Source organism: Mastigoproctus giganteus, chromosome 7 (genome assembly GCF_048544385.1).
Source record: "Mastigoproctus giganteus isolate SK-2022 chromosome 7, ASM4854438v1, whole genome shotgun sequence".
Lineage (NCBI taxonomy): Eukaryota > Metazoa > Arthropoda > Arachnida > Uropygi > Thelyphonidae > Mastigoproctus > Mastigoproctus giganteus.
In genome coordinates, this window is record NC_143581.1 from 191,214,877 (window position 1) to 191,233,295 (window position 18,419).

Below are 18,419 nucleotides of genomic sequence, written 5' to 3' on the forward strand. Positions count from 1 at the left end.
TAATATAAGTAAAGAAGTCTTTGCTGCTTTTCTTGACATTCTTTGCTAGAAAATCCTCATAATCTGCTTTGGCTTGCCAAACTTCCTTTGTGACTTTTGTAACTGAATTGTTGACTAGTTTATATATACCATAGGCTTCTGAATCGCCTGATAATTTATATGCATCCCATGCATTTTCCTTCTCTGCCACATGTCTCGGTACTTCATCTGATATCCTTTTAGGCCTAAGCCTTGAACTATATATCATAGTTGGTATGAAAAGCCTAATAGCATTTCTGATTATTTATTGAATGCTTCCAATTTAGAATTTGTTGTTAGTAAAAACTTTAGGTGGTCTCTCTGTATAGAATTTAAGACCTTTTTGATGCCACTATAATCTCCTTTATGAAAGCAAAATAAAACACATGAATATGCTTTGATCACTGCCATCTAGTGGTTCTTTTATTTGCAGATTCTTAATGCATGAAGAATTACTGCTGATAATCAGATCAAGAGCATTTCTCACTTCTGTTGCTTCTCTAAAATGTTGCTGTACAAAACAGTCATTGAATAAATCCACAAAAGTCTTGCTAGTGTGTGAGTGATCAACCCAGAAGTTCCAGTCAATATCTGGAAAGTTAAAATCCCCCATTATAAGACGTTCTTATTTACTGACCCATTTTGTTTCTCGATATAGCTATTTGTTATGCTCTTCACAGTCATTAGGCCTAAAGCATACTCATACTCTCACTTCCTGGGCTTGTGTCATACTAAACTGATAAACATTGCACTGACTGCCCATATCTATGGGATGCACTGCCTTAGATTTAATATGCTTCTTAACTAAGAGCATAACCCCTCCCCCTTAACCTGTACCAACTATGAATGTAATAGGTGCATTATGGCCTTAGTAGCCCTTGCACCAATATATCAAACACATAACAACCTTCCTCTCCCACTTCCTGTCCTGTGTATCTTTTCTGTATACATTGTGTTCCTCATATTCAAATTTTGCATTCCTTATATCTGTGACACTACACCTCTGATATCTCCACAGTGTCAGCATTTGATGACTTGACTAGCACGTAAAATTCATCAAATTTATTTACTATGCTCCTAGCATTGGTATACATGCAAATATACTTATGTCTGTTCTTACTCTTATGTTTCAAAAGCAAGAACAGGTATTACTTTCACTTCTGCCTGCAGCTGTTGTTAATCTATTTGTCTTTGTATCACCCCCCCACCCCCCAAGCAAACAGTTTTCCACCCCACCTATCACTGCCTCGATAGCATTAGTAAATATTCTTGCACCCATTTAAATACATATATATATATTTAAATATAGGATACATTTAAATACATATATTTAAATGTATCCTATCCCTGTAGATGTAGTCTCTTGTTAATAAGCACAGACCATGCTGAGATAAATTCTATCCCTTGAGCCTTACACAATCTCTCCAGGGCTAAATTGATTGTCAAGACCCTCATCATTAACTCCCGCTTATCATGTCTGGGCACAATTGTAGACACTTTCAAATTTAACCCTAAGTGGTAACTTTTTCTCAGCATTGCTCTGTACTTGTTAAGTAAGTCCACGGATCTCCTACTTTTAATCTCATAGTGAAGGCTCATAGAGAAATCCAGAATTCTGCATAAATTCAGGTTACAGGATAAGAGGTTTGGACTAGATTGCAAGAAGTTTTTTTTTAGCCAGTGAGTTGTTGATTTCTGGAACAGGTTTGTTTCTTCGCAGGTAGTTGAGGCTAAAAGTTTGAATAAATTCAAAGATCAACTGGCTAGTTACTTATGTGAGGGGGGGAAGCAAATATTTTCCCCCAGCAAGTGCAGTAAAAGCCTGTGGCTTCCTTGCACTATATTGCTATTAGTATTTGCTATTTTGGGAATTCTTGGAGTGGCTATTAGGGCATGCCAGAGTTGAATATTTAACACAGCTTAATTCTTGAAATACCTAAACATATTCCAAGAAATTTTTAAGATTCAAAAAACGTTTTTTTTTTTTTATCAAATGTACCATTGGTCGTTTAGTTATCCAAATGAAATTCAGTATATCTGTTTAATCCCTCCCTCCCTCAAACACACACGCACACATGCATGCAAATAGAACTTTAGCATTTAGCATTAGCAAGGGCACGTGATGCAAGAAAGCAAGCCTATACAGCATCAGCCAAAAAAAAAAAAAAAAACCCCTTATTTCACCCATCCCCTCACTCCAAATGTTTGTCAAGTTCTGCCTTGAATCTGTTTAAGCTATCAACTTATACAACGACAGATGGAAGTTTCTTCTAGCAATCAACCATCCGCTGGCTAAAGGCAAACTTCCGCACATCTGTCCTACAACCGTCTTATCTCAATTTGAATTAATGCCCTCTCAGGTGATTATTCTGAGCAAAAGGAAGAACCCACCAGCATTGAGCATGCTCAAACCATTCAAGGCTTTATACACCTCAATCAGATCACCACATAGGTGTCTAGTCTCCAGACACTGTAATTTGCAAAACTTAACTCTTTCTTCGTAAGAGTAACCCTTTGTTCTATTCACTAATCTTGTTGCCCTTCTCTGTACTCGTTCCAACAGCTATACATCCTTCTTAAAATGAGGCCTCTGGACCTGTATACAGTACTCAAGGTGTGGCCTGACCATTGTCTTATACAAAGGGATAATCACCTCCTTATCCCTGCTAGAAAAATTCCTGTATATCATTGACAAGACACCATGAGCTACTCTTGCAGACCATCTGCACTGCTCAAAAAACTTCATATCTGCCTGCACAATTACCCCCAGGTCCTTTTCATTCTCTACAACTGTCAGTGTAGTACCACAGGGTTGATACGTTACTCTGGGATTACTGCTTCCCATATGTAGTACTTTAATTTGTGAATGTTAAACTTCATTTGCCACCTCTCAGCCCATCTGCTCAACTTTTTTAGATCCTGTTGCAGCAGTGTACTGTCATTAGTGTCATTAACAACACTACCAACTTTTGTATCATCTGCAAACTTGGACATTAAGCCTGATATACCATCATCAGTGTCATTTATAAATACAGAAAACAACAATGGACCCAACACTGAACCGTGAGGGACTCTCCTAATAACATTAGTCCACGAAGAGCATTGTCCATTGATTACCACTCTCTGTCTTCTCCCACTCCACCATCCCTTTATCCATAGCAGCAATTTGCCTCCAATGCCACACTGCTCCAGTTTGTGCAGCAGTCTTCCATGTGTAACAGTATCAAAGGCCTTGCTAAGATCCAAATATGTTTGTTAAGGGGAAGTCTTGTCTAATTTGATTGGATACTGTGATGTAGTCACAAAGGAACTGAATGCAAAGAATAACTTTGATATTCTTTGCATCCAGTTCCTTTGTGACTACATCACAGTATCCAATCAAATTAGACAAGTCTTCCCCTTAACAAACCCATGCTGTGTCCGAGCTATAACTGAAGTCTTGTCTAGATGATCCTGCAACACTTCTTTAACCAGTGCCTCCATTAATTTCCCTGGAACAGAAGTTAAACTAACAGGTCTGTAATTACCTGTGTCTCCCTTTGATCCTCTTTTGTGGATTGGGGTCACATTTGCACATCTGCAGTCCATGGGTACCTCCCCCTGAGCCCAGGGACGCTCTCATAATTATGGCTATGGGTTTGCTTACTTCCTTTGCCGCCTCCTTTAATATAACTGGATAGATTCCATCCTCCCCAGGTGCCTTTCTTATGTTTATCTTCAACAATTTCTCCTTCACTTTACTCTCAGTTATTACAAGATTATCTAGCTTACTGCCAGTGTTGAATACACCTCTGGCATTCCCCTCCCTGAATAATCCTAATGTGTGAATGTAGATGCAAAATATTCATTTAGTTTGTTAGCTACCTGAGCAGGATCATCAACAGTTGAACCATCGATATCAAGTGGACAAATCTGATTCAACCCCTTCCTTCTAGAGTTTACATAAGTTAAGAACTCTGCTGTTTTTCTTTACATCCTTTGCCAAAGATATCTCATAATCTGCCTTCGCCTGCCTAACCTCCTTTGTAACTTGGTTACAGACCAGCTTATATCTATCCAGGCTTCTTTGTCACATGGTAATTTATATGTATCCCATGCATTTTTCTTCTCTGTCACATGTCTGATTAGTTCATCTGACATCCATTTAGGCTAAAATCTTGAACAATATTTCTTTGTTGGTATGAAAAGCCTAGTAGCTTCCAAGATTAATTCTTTGAATGCTTCCCATTTTGAATTTGCTGTTGGTAACATCATCAGTTGGTCCCACCATATAGAATTTAAATACTGTCTCAGACCACTGCAGTCACCTTTACGAAAGCAAAAACCCTTCCCTTTACCCTTGATGGTAGTTACTCTTTGAGTAAATCCGAATTCAGCACACTGTGATCACTGCCACCTAGTGGTTCCTTTATCTGCAGATTTTTGATGCATGAAGAATCACTACTGATAATCAGATCAAGAGTATTACTCCCTCTAGCTGCCTCCCGAACATGCTGCTGTAGAAAACAATCATCCAATAAATCCACAAAAGCCTTGATAGTGAGTGAGTGACAAACCCACAAATTCCAGTCAATCTCTGGGAAATTAAAATCCCTCATTAATAGACACTGATTTACTGGCCCACTCTATTTCTCTGCACAATTGCTCATTATACTCGTCAGATTCATTTGGCCTATAACACACACCTACACTCATTTTTCCTTTCCCAGTGCTTATGTTACACCCAACAGACTCAAAATTGCATTGTCCACCAACATCAATTGGATGCACTTCCTTTTGGTTTTATGTGTTTCTTAACTAACAGCATAATCCCTCCTCCCTTATATCCCTTCTGTACGCATTGTACTCCCCAAATTCCAGTTCTGCACTGCTTATGTCTGTGTGACACCATGTCTATGATATCCCAACAATATCTGCCTTTGATGTCTTGACTAGCACTTCAAGCTCATTGAATTTATTAACTATACTCCTAGCATTGGTGTACATGCAAGTATAGTAATACATGCACCTGTTTCCACTCTTAGTTACCATGTAAACACAGCCCATGTATTTACTTGTTCCACTATGACTCCCAGCAGTACTGGAAATCCCCATTGCCTTGCTTTCCAGGCTGTTGCTCAATTGCATTTCAATAGAATTAGTGCAAGAATCACTTTTACCTCTGACAGCGGCTACTGTTAATCTATTAGTCCTTGTACCCTCCAGGCTAGCAAGTTTTCCAACCCACCTAACACTGCCATGATAGCATCAGCAAATATTCTTGCACCCTTTCTATTTAAGTGTATCCCATCTCTGTAGCAGCAGTCTCTCCTGTTAACAAGTACAGACCAGGCTGAATAAAGTTCTAACCCTTGAGCCTTGCACAATCTTTCCAGGGCCAAATTGATTGACAAGGCTGTCATCATATACTCCCTCCTATCATGTCTTGGCTGAATTGCAGACAATTTCAAATTCAACTCTAATTCATGGCTTTTTTTTCAACAGTGACCTGTACTTGTTAAGTAATTCTGCCAGTCTCCTATTCTTAATATCATTAGTGCCAACGTGTACAACAGTATCACCATTTGTGCCCTTAAGAGATGATATCTGCTCTACAATGTCATCAATCTTTGACCCTGGCAGACATACCCTGGTCCTGGTCTACCTATCCTTTTTACATAGCATGTTCCCCGTTTCCCTGACAATAGAGTCACCAACAACTGCTAGTTCCTGTGGGACCAGTGCATTTTGTCTTGGGGTTTGCTACTCTGTGCTTGATGTTCAAGTGCAAGCTCTGGAATTGATGTGGGCAGCTGAGAGCTTGATGGGCCCCCTCAATTTAAATCCTTCGAGGGCATCCACCCTGTCCTTCAAGTTCTCACATAAGCCCATAACAATGCCAAGTTGGCACCTGATTTCCTCGCACTCTTTACATTGCACACACAAAAACATCCCCCTGGCCGTATCATGTCCTGTTCCTGATGCTCCACAAACATCAAACAAGCAGTGCATTTCAATAGACTGTGATTCAGAGGATAACTTCCCCCCTCAGTTTTCCTCTGAGCCACAGCACTTCCATTAGCTTGAGCCTTTTGCTTTGCTGCTCAGGTCTGAGGCATGATTTCTATTCAAGTTCAATAAAATTCCAATACAAAATATAACCATAAACTTATATCCCAATGCAGTTATAACACTATATATATGTATTTCGGTATCGAATGTTATCTCCGAGTTACGATATATAACTTTCTTATCCCCCGTCAACTTATATATATTAATTTATGATGTTATGTTTGTAAAAACTAGGTCGCTATATTTATTTAGTTAAAGTACAATTCAATTGACAATGAAATTTAATAAGATTAATAAATTTTACTGATTAATTGATACTACTATACTCATTATCTAGTTTTGCGCTAAACCTTACGCTATCTAGTTTTCCGTTAGACCTTACTCTATCTAGTTTTCAGTTAGACCTTACGCTGTCTAGTTCAGTGCACACGTTGTATTGTATAACAATGGTGGCAAGTTACAAACAGTTAATCTACGGATACGAGGTATTATTTACTTTCCAAATCGCGTTGTCTAAATTCAAAATAAACCACGGAGCTTGACTAGGTCTATAAGCTACTTATAGAAATAATTTAATATAACAATTAAGTCAATAAAGTGGCTAAGTATAATTAAAAACATTTCGTTTGCGTTAGCTTCAAAACCTGTTCAACACATGGATTTGATACCTTTACTGATACTAAGTAATAACCTACAAAATCTCTGTCTAAATTCAAATTAAACTAAAGTATTGTTACTAGGAATATAAAGCAACTCTAAAAGATAAATGAATATGCCAATTTAAGTCAATAAAAAAGCAAAACTTGTGATACTTATCCATTATCATTCATTTCATAATCATGATTTTATAAACAAACAGTGAATAGTTTGTGATAGAATGTGTATGTTTATTGTGCAATTTTTGATTTGAAGATTATGTTGGGAAGTTGTGTGTTATGAAGATTGTTGAGCATATTATGGATATAGGACATGGAATTTATTCCTCTATATTCTCCTGTAATCACTTGTCAGCATATATATTGCACTTTTCATTTTTTTCTTTCTTTTTTTTTTTTTATACATCTGTGCTTAATTTGTCAGTAACTGATTTTTTTTTTTTTTTTTTTTTGTCATTGTTGCTAATTTAGAGATGATGATGATGATGGTCAGATTGCACCTGAAGGACATCTGGGTATTCAGGATAACAGGCAAACTTTCATAGGACATAATCCATTTTTAGAGGTAAACTGCTGTTTTAATAACATAATCTTATGATGATTAAAATAATTAAATTTTGCAGATTTATTTACTAAATAAATGATTTGGTTTAAATTTTGCTCATACCTAATCCATTGCAACGTAGGATGGTACTCACAAGAAGTCAGAAAGCCAGGTGCAGATAACCAATAAGTTGTATCATCAGGTACTAAAATTTTATAAGATTGTTTTGCAATTCTTTGTATACAACATCTCAGCTAAAGTAAATCCAGATATCAGCTTTATTTAAATTCATGTTAATTGTCATTTAATTAATATTTTTAATAGTGGAGTTATTCCTACAGATATTTAATTGTTATTACTCCTAACTGCAGTGAGTAATTAAACTTAAAATATCAAAAATATTTTTTCATCGTTGAATACCTAAAATTTTCTGCTTACTAGCATACAACACTAACTTTCCAACCTCAACTTAAAAAATCAAGACCTTGCATTCTATAAGATAAACATATTGTTGGTTTAATAGTCACCTGCTCTAATACATCTTCAGAGAAAACTAACTGTTGGAAAACATTCATATTTCTTAAGCAGGAAATGATTCAGACAAAAATTAAGCAAAAAAAAAAAAAAAAAAGTTAGTTCCAAAGGTATTGTAGAAGACCTGTGAAGATGAAGTAGGATAACCACAGACAGACAGACAGGTGTATCAGGATTATGGAAGGAATTATTATTGTGTTATTTTTTTATAGTCATGACATACACAAACTGAAGAACTACATTAGTAGGTTGTGATTTGCACAATATATCAGGTGAGATATTGACAATATGATATGTGATACTTGCTTTAAGGTTCAACTTTGATGTTAGTGCTACCACCCCCACTGGTGAAATGTGACTGGAGCAGTTGTGCAATGCAGTGTGCTATGGAGGAGTGCCATCTTTCAAGAAAAACGTTAATCTTGGGGCATCCATGCTTTTTTGAAAACTGGAATGGTAGACTTAACCAAAATTCAGTGGTAGTTATCAATATTTAAAGAACACATTCCCTGAGTTCCCTTAGCATTAACTAAACAGTAGAGCAAGTAAGCAGTCAGCATTCCCACTCAGATGACCATAAGCTGTTTGAGCCACTGTGGTCCAAAACAGTGAAGGCTACTCTGATCAATGAAAATTCAGTGAAGACTATTCACTAGTTTTCCATTGGCAATCTCTGTTAATTGCTGATCTCTAATCAACGATTGCCTTACAAACTACATAAGCCCACAACCATAGACTCAGTGTAATTTGCATTTAGCCAACTTTATAATGGTTGCTGTGTTTCACCAGTAGTTTGTTTCTTCTGTTGCCTTTTCATATCATCTTATATCCTTTTTGTCTCTTTTCCAACTCCTGATGAAACCAGAGAACCTCCTAATATTTTCCTATGAATAGTAAAACATTAAGTTTCATATCCTTAATTTGTGCTGCTTGTATCACTTCTTCATCCTGTTTCTGTGACAGTATAGCAGATTTGCCACTCATTTGGAAGGGTCTAGATTCAAATCTCATTTTGAGACCATACGATGAGAGTTTATTTAGAAGACCTTTATGCCAAACATGATTGAAAGCCTTTGAGTCAAGAGCAACTGTTTGAGTTTCACCAAACTTTTCCATTGAATTTGCCCATAGAAGGGTAACATTTGGGTCGGAAAACTGCTAGTTGGGGGGGGGATACAAGGACTAATAGATTAACAGTAGCCACTGGCAGAGGTGAAAGAAATTCTTGCACTGCTTCTATTGGAATGAGCAGAAGTCTGAAAAACAATATGCAGGATATTTCAGAGACTGCTGGGTCATTGCAGTACAAGTAAACACATGGGTTGTGTTAGGGTAGCAAAGAATAGAAACAGGTGCATGTATACTTGCGTGTACACCAATGCTAGGAGTTTGGTAAATAAATTTGATGAATTTGAGGTATTGCTCAAAACATCAAAGGCAGATATTGTTGGGATATCAGAGACATGGTGTCACACAGATATAAGGAATGCGGAACTGGAATTTGGGGAATACAATGTGTATAGAAAGGATAGACAGGACAGGAGGGGTTATGCTATTAGTTAAGAAACACATAAAATCCAAGGAAGTGAAGCCAGTCGACATCGATGGACAGGGCAGTGTCGAGTCAGTTTGGTGTGACATAAGCATAGGGAAATCAAAATTGAGAGTAGGAGTGTGCTATAGGCCTAATGACTGATGAGTATAATAAGATATTGTACAGCGAAATAGAGTGGGCCAGTAAATCAGAAAGTCTTATAATGGGGGATTTTAATTTCCCAGATATTGACTGGAATTTGTGGATTGGTCACTCGCACACTAGCAAGGCTTTTGTGGATTTATTGGATGATTGTTTTCTACATCAGCATGTTCGTGAGGCAACAAGAGGGAGCAATACTCTTGATCTGATTATCAGTAGTGATTCTTCATGCATTAAGAATCTGCAGATAAATGAACAACTAGGCGGCAGTGATCACAGTGTGTTGAAGTGGGATTTACTCAAGGAGGTAACTACCATCAGAGGTAAAGGGAAGGGTTTTTGTTTTTGTAAAGGTGACTATGATGGTCTGAGACAGTATTTAAATTCTATACAGTGGGACCAACTGATGATGTTACCGACAGCAAACTCAAAATGGGAAGCATTCAAGGAACTAATCTTGGAGGCTACCAGGCTTTACATACCAACTAAGAAATATTGTTCAAGGTTTAGGCCTAAATGGTTGTCAGATGAACTAATGAGACATGTGACAGAGAAGAAAAATGCATGGGATACATACAAATTAATGGGGGACATGGAAGCCTATGATAGATATAAGTTGGTCTGTAATCAAGTCACAAAGGAGATTAGGCAGGCAAAGGCAGACTACGAAAAATCCTTGGCAAAGGATGCAAAGAAAAACAGAAAAGAGTTCTTTACCTATTAAAACTCAAGAAGGAAAGGGATGAATCAGATTGGTCCACTGGATATTGATGGTTCAACAGTTGAGGATCCTGCTCAGGTGGCTAAAAAACTAAACGAGTATTTTGCATCTACATTCACGCATGAGGAGTTATTCAGGAAGGAGAATGATGTAGGTAAAGTAAACATTGGCAGTGAGCTGGATGATTTTGTAATAACTGAGAGGAAAGTGGAGGAGAGATTGTTGAGGATAAACATAAAAAAGGCACCTGGGGTGGATGGGATCTATCCAGTTATATTAAAGGAGGCAGCAAAGGAAGTAAGCAAACCCGTAGCCGTAATTATGAGAGTTTCTTTGGACTCAGGGGAGGTACCCATAGACTGGAGATGTGCAAATGTAACCCCAATTCACAAAGGATTATCAAAGGCTGACACAAGTAATTATAGACCTGTTAGTTTAACTTCTGTTCCAGGTAAATTAATGGAGGCACTGGTTAAAGAAGCATTGCAGGATCATCTAGACAAGAATTCAGTTATAGCTCAGACGCAGCATGGTTGGGCAGGTCTTACCTGACCAATTTGATTGGATACTATGATGTAGTCCCAAAAGAACTGGATGCAGGGAATAACTTTGATATTATATATTTGGATCTTAGAAAGGCTTTTGATACTGTTGCACATGGAAGACTGCTGCACAAATTGGAGCAGTGTGGCATTGGAGGCAAATTGCTGCTATGGATAAGGGGATGGTTGAGTGGCAGAAGACAGAAAGTGGTAATCAATGGACACTGCTCAACGTGGACTAATGTTATTAGTGGAGTTCCTCAGGGTTCAGTGTTGGGTCCGTTGTTGTTTTCGGTGTTTATGAATGATATTGATGAGGGGATATCAAGTTTAATGTCCAAGTTTGCAGACGATACAAAGGTTGGCAGGGTTGTTAAGGACACTACTGACGCTATGCTGCTGCAACAGGATCTGGAAAGGTTGAGCAGATGGGCTGAGAGGTGGCAAATGAAGTTTAACATTGACAAATGTAAAGTACTACATATGGGAAACAGTAACCCCAGAGCAACATATCAACTCTGCGGTACTACACTGACAGTGGTGGAGAATGAAAAGGACCTGGGGGTAATTGTGCAGACAGATATGAAGTTCTCTGAGCAGTGCAGACGAGCTGCAAGAGTAGCTCATGGTGTCTTGTCAATGATATACAGGAATTTTTCTAGCAGGGATAAGGAGGTGATTATTCCCTTGTATAAGGCAATGGTTAGGCCACATCTTGAGTACTGTATACAGGTCTGGAGGCCTCATTTCAAGAAGGAGGTAGAGCTGCTGGAACGGGTACAGAGAAGGGCAACAAGATTAGTGAATGGAACAAAGGGTTGCTCTTACGAAGAAAGGCTTTTAAGTTTTGCAAATTACAGAGTCTGGAGACTAGGCACCGGCGAGGTGATCTGATAGAGGTGTATAAGGCTTTGAATGGTTTGAGCATGCTCAATGCCAATGGTATTCTTCATCTTGCTCAAAATAATCACCTCAGAGGGCATAAATTCAAATTGAGGAAGGACGGATGTCGGATAGATGTGCGGAAATTTGCCTTTGGCCAGCGTGTGGTTGGTTGGTGGAACCGACTTCCGTCACTTGTTGTTGAAGTTGATAGCCTAAACAAATTTAAGGCTCAGCTGGACAGGTATTTCGAACGAACGGAGGGGTGAAATGGGAGTGGTGTGTTTTTTTTTTTTGTTTTTTTTTTTTGGGCTGATGCTGAATAAGCTTCCTTTCTTGCATCATATGCCTCTACCAATGCTAATGCTAACATACGCCAGAATATCACCAGTGGATTGACACTGACCAAATCCATACTGGCAATCGTTAATCAGATGGAAAGTTTCTAGAAAGTTAAGAATTGGCAGTTAATTGATTTCTCCACTACTTTAGAAAGAATAGAAGTAATTGCAATGGGACAATAATTGGAAGGAAGGAATTTGTCACGCTTTTTAGGAACCAGCTGGATATGAGCAAATTTCCAAGCAGAAGGAAAAACACCTCAGGAATAAGAAAGAAAAAAAAAACAACACAGAACAGGAGTAAGTTCAGGAGCACAGGTTTTGAGAACAAGTGGAGAAATACCATCAGGACCTGCAGCTTTCTTAGCATTGAGATTGTTCAAAATCCTTCTCACATCCTTTTGACGAAAGACCACAGGAGGCATTGAATGGAATGTACTGGGAATGGTGGAAGATGGTTTACCAAGGTCATTAATACATGAGTTGGAAGAAAAATAGGATGCTAGCAGGTCAGCTTTATCCTTGGCTGAAGTGGTAATAGAACCATCTGGTTTGGACAGAGGTGGGAACAGAGATGGGCTAAAGTTGCGGCCAGTAGCTTTGACAAGAGACCAGAATGCCTGGCTACCAGTTGGGCAAGATGCAAGTTTTCTACTCTTCGCCTGTTCGAAATCTAGTTTGTACTGATTAATAACTGCTTTACAATTGTTGCGGACATTGGTGTAGGCAGAAAATGAAACTGAAGATTTAGAAATAACCCAATTACAATATGCAACATTCTACTCTTGAATAGCCTTAGCACATTTATTGGAAAACTAAGGTTTAGATAAAGGACTAGATTTTAAGGTGGGGGCATGGAATAAAGGATTGCATCCCTACAGGAATAATTTCATTGACATCAGAAGTTTCGAAACAGTAATCCAACCAAGGAAATGAAGAAAAGAAATCTTGTAGATCATCCCATTTTGCATTCTTGTAATGCCAAACAACGTTAGGTTGAGAATGACCATGAGAGAAAGACTCCATTGGAGAAGAGACCATCACCAAGTTGTGATCTGAGGTGCCTAGAGGACTACCCACCTCGACCATGTACTTAGAAGGGTTGTTTGTGAGAAAAAGATTGAGCATGTTGGCTGTGTGGTTAGGATTGTTTGGTATTCTTGTAGGTAAATGAACAATCTGTGCAAGGTCATTAGTAATTGTAAAAGCCTCAGCATCCAACCAGCTGGGCCCTTGCAACTAGAAAATGGAAGCCAGCTGGAGTTGTGAACATTAAAATCACCAAGCAAAATTACCTCACTGTTAGGAAAGTTGGAGTGGAGGAAGTCTGTAAACATAATACAAAATAGGGACTTTAAAAATGTGACACTTTAACACAAAAGGTCAACATTATGACCAAAGTAGGTGATGTCAAAAACCTCCAAACCAATCAACCAGTCTCATTCCATATAATATTTATCAACAAGTGCATACTATATTTCTCTCTGTTTTTGTATATATGTATGTCTAGAAGAAGAAGAAGAAGGCTACATTCTGCTATTAATTTTTGTGAATTTTTTTTAGGCTGGATTGCATTACTGAATTCTTCACTTTTAACTTTTTGATCAGCCTACATGGTATTTCTCACATGTATGTGCTAGTTAATACATGGTTCCTCTAATTCTGTTTGCATATTTGCAGGAGGGGAAGGGGATCATGACCAGTTGGATTAAATTGTTAGTTTTCACCTAGAGCCAATGGTGTTCCTTTTCTTCAAGCAACTGAGTTAAATTTTTTAACATGAGAACATTGTGTAAGAATTATTTTCATTGAAGAAATGTTTTTTGGAAATTTTTCTCAGGTTGGAATTACTAGGAATACGAGTTGAAAAAAACAGAGTTTTTAGCCTCACTAAGAAATACAGAAAAGAGATAACAAGGTTCCGACATTATAATTTCCAATTATTATAACTTTTCACAGAGAACTTTGGCCTTTTTTTATTATTCATTGTTATAGTCTAGTGGGTTTCATACATGTACTCATTGGATTGGTCTGGGTTCACATCAGGAGTAGTGCTGAAACACTCTCAGTCAGAACTGTAGTTAGCCAATCTCAGATTGCTGATTGGCTGATCCGGTGTAATTGTTCAGTGATCAGTGATTACATTGTAGGTTAAAATTTTCTAAGTGATGATGAAGTAATGGTTGATGGCCTGAAGTGACTATGCTCTCAAAGAGTTTTGTGCACTAGGAATGGAAGCAATCCCATATTGATGAAGCCTGTCTCCAATAGCAAGTTATTTGTTTCCAGAAATTGAATTATTTAATAATAGTTACTGAAATAGTTTTACATTTGCTAAACTAGATTACCTTTGAATTCAAAATATGGATACCATGTTGTATATTGAGTTCATCTAAAAGGGGGATCTGTGTTGTGGTAGCTCAGCATGGATAGAATTTGCTGTCTTTCAGAACTGTGTTAATAACATGTTCAAAGTCAAGCACATCAAATTATAACACTTGGATTTCCTTACAAAGTGTGATGAAAGTAATGTCATGAGCTGTATTAATTTCCTTACAAAATTTTTAATTTCCTGTTATTACTTCCTTCTCATGTGTATTGCCTTTTAATATCAAATACCTTTCAGTGGTATTGTTTCATGATAGGAAACAGTATCATTGAAATGTATGACATATGTAATGGCATTGTTTCCTGATAGCTGTGGACTGTTGCACTTTGTTGTTGACTCTGCTGCTTATGAAATGTCTTTTGAGAGTGACAAATGGGCCATTCTATTGCAGTATGCTATCCACCTTTTTAAATTTGGAGGTCTTGTATAAATATGATTCCAAAATTTGGCCATTTTTATGTTGGGTTTCCAAAATAGAGCTGTACAAATGAAAAACCTTTTTTTTTTTTTTTTTTTTTTATTATAAACACATCTCAGCAGTAAAGTAAATGCAACAGGACAGTCACTGTGAACAAAATAGTGTTGATTGCATGTAACCTGTGTAGTGCTGTCACTGCCAGCTTTTCTGATAACTTTTTTGCCCCAGGATTAAAAATCATGGGAATGAATCAATCTGGATTGCAGAGAGCAGAGACAATTTTGGGCTTTCTTTTCACTATGACTGAATTAATCGGCCTCCAGCAAAGGTTGCTTGACAAAAGTATCTCGTTTTCTTCTGTCAGTAAGAAAAATTTTTAAAAGTAGAGTAGTTTTCCCTCCAAATGGATTAAAACCCGATGCCATATATTTGCATCATGAAGCAGTGAATGAGTTAGCATGTCACCACCACCACATATCACACTCCGATATACTATATTTATCACATTATTAAGTCAAGCGTATTGTTTTAAAATTATTTACATTTGGAGAGTGCAAAAATGTTATATTCCTTTTAAATAATACTTCTTGGTAATTTCAATGTAGCCATATCAAGTTTATCTAAGTTTTCTTTATGCACTCTGCAATAGGTACCTAATCCCAATTGTGCAACAGAATATAAGAAAGGCTTTGTTATGAGAAAGTGCTGTAAAGATTCTAATGGAAAAAGAAGTAAGTTTATATGGCTTGAACTTGTAGTAGCACCTAGTTTGATGCCTCCAACAAATAAAATATATTTAGTATTGTAATTTTTTTTTTTACAAAAGAGATCCTCTATAAGCATTGTTGTGTTGAGAATTAAATATAGACAGTAATATACATAAAGATATTGTAAAAAAATTCTACTAGCTGATATTTTTAATATGAAAGTGAAGACTGCTCGTAAAAATTTGTTTCAGATAAAATTAAGTTTATTCCATATATACCTAATAGAAGTATTTTTTGTAATGTTAATGTAATCCAAAATCAGTGCCACCATGAGAGTGAAGTGTGGTGATGGTGTGGGGGGGGGGGGATGCAGTAGTTAAATGTGCAAATTCGTGTGATATAGTTAGCTGGGGGGGAGAATGGATCGCACAATCCAATAGATACATCAGGTGCAGAAGGATACGCTTTTGATTAGCTTTCTCGGGCATAGGAATAATTCACTCCAGTCCTATCCAAATACAGAAAATCATGCTGAAAAACCTTGCACAGAGCCATTCAGATTAGCAACTTCAACCCAACCAAGCTAATTCTAACAGCATAATAATAATGTACATTGCATAAAAAGATAGACCATTGTTTTGCCACTAACATTTGTGTTTAATAAAAATAAATAAATTTTCTGTATACTCTGGGATGATCAATAGAGAGAATAGTTAGTAGTAATGACAAATAATGAGAGAATATAGAGTGAATAGTAGTAGTAGGTGAGAGAATAGTAGTAGTAGTAAAAGTAATGGTAAATGATGCAAGAAAGCAAGCTTATATTGCATTAGCCAAAAAAAAAAAAAAAAAAAAAAACACACACAGTTCATCCATGGATACCCTCAAAAGGATTTGTCTAGTTCTTTGAATTTATTCAACCCACCACTACCACAACAATAGGTGGAAGTCTGTTCCAACAATCAATGACTCACTGCCCGAAGGCAAACATCTATCCCTTCTCAACCTGAATTTGATATCTTGTGTGTGTAGCCTCAGCAAATGGAAGAATACTATTAACATTTAGCTAACTCAATCCATTCAAGGCTTTAAACACCTTTATCACATCTCCCCACAGGTGCCCAGTCTGCAGATGCTGCAAGTTGCAGAACTTAATTTGCAGAAATTAAACCTGACATTATTGAAAACAACAGTGAACCCAGCACTGAACCCTGAAGAACTCCACTGATAACCTTAATCCACAAAGAGTAGTGCCAATTGATAACCACTCTCTGTCTTCTTCCACTTAACCATCCCTTCATCCATAGCAGTAATTTGCACTTAATATCACATTACTTCAGTTTGTACAGCAGTCTTTTATGGGCAAGAGTATCAAAAGCTTTCCTGAAATCTAAGTATATGATATCAAAATTATTTTTTTTACATCCTTTATTTTTTTTGCATCCTCAGTAATTTTTGGTCACTACATCATAGTAACCTATCAGATTGGTTAGACAAGGCCACTCCTGGACAAATCCATGCTGTGATTGCAGTGATTCCATTAACCAGTGATTCCATTATTTTCCCTGAAATAGACATTAAGCTAACAGGTCTGTAATTACTCATGTTGCCTTTTGATCCCCCTTTATGAATTGGGGTATATTTGCACATCTCCAGTACATGGGGACCTCCCCTGACTCCAAGGATGCTCTCATAATTATGGCTAAGGGTTTGCTTACCTCCTTTGCTGCCACCCTTAATATAATTGGATAGATTCCATCTACCCCAGGTACTTTTTTTTTATGACCATTCTCAAGAATTTCTCCTATACTTCCTTTCAGTTATCACAAAGTCATTTAGCACCTTGTTAGAGTTTGATAAACTTCTGGCATCCCCTTCCCTAAAGAATTCCCCATGTGTGAAAGTAGATGCAAAATACCTATTCAGTTTTTTGAATAGATATTTTGCATCTGAGCAGGGTCACCAACAGTTAACCTACAGACATCGATTGGCTCAATATGATTTCAGCCCCTTCATTCTCCTGTAAATATAAACATAGAAGTCTTTGCTGTTTTTCTGTGCATTCTTTGCCAGAGACTTCTCATAACCTGCCTTATCTTGCCTAACCTCCTTTATGACTTGATTACAGACATATGTATATCTGCAATTAGCATCTGCATCACCTGATAATTTATATACATCCCATGCACTTTTCTTCTCTGCCATGTGTCTCAATAGTTCATCTGTCATCAATTTAGGCTAAGCCAGAGCTTCCCAAACCTTCTCGGTTCGTGGTGCCCTTAGTGTCTCAGTAATTTTTTCACGGCATCCCAGGCTAAAAGAAATAGCTAACAGTTCAGTTTATTAAGTAGTTAGGTCCAAACAACTTAATTAGTAACGTTAAAACTGTGAACTACCTCGAGTTAGTAGTTCGTGCAGTGTCCAACAGATGCAAGTATCACTGTGTTTCCCTCAAAAATTTAAAATATCCCGCAGTGCACCTCCGAGTTTGCTGTGGCACCCTAGTGAGCCGCAGCACACAGTGTGGGATCTGCTGGGCTAAGCCTCGAACAGTATTTCTTTGTTGGTATGGAAAGCCTTGTAGCTTTTTGATTACTTCCCATTTAGAATTTGCTATTGGTAACATCATTAGTTGGTCGTTCTGCACACAATTTAAAATTTATCCGAGATCTCTGTAGTCACCCTTATGAAAGCCTTTCCCTTTACCCTCGACAGTAGTTATGTCTTTAATTAAATTTCACATTAGTACACTGTGACCACTGGCACCCAGCAGATTTTTTACTTGCAGATTCTTAATGCATGAAGAATCACTGCTGATAACCCAGTCAAGAATATTGCTTCCTCTTGTTGCCTCTGTAACATGCTCCTGTAGAAAACAGTCATCCAAGAAATCCACAAAAGCCTTGTTAATGTGTGAGTG

General features: G+C 37.5%; 1 protein-coding gene across 1 annotated transcript in view; it reads left to right on the top strand.

Moving 5' to 3' along the window:
- Positions 1-18,419, top strand: part of LOC150083497 (uncharacterized) — a 656,046-nt gene that overhangs the window by 556,457 nt on the left and 81,170 nt on the right. The window contains exons 8-9 of the mRNA XM_090377318.1: positions 7,197-7,290; positions 15,442-15,523. Of these exons, the coding sequence (XP_090233444.1) occupies positions 7,197-7,290; positions 15,442-15,523 (176 nt within the window). The remainder of the gene's footprint in view (positions 1-7,196; positions 7,291-15,441; positions 15,524-18,419) is intronic.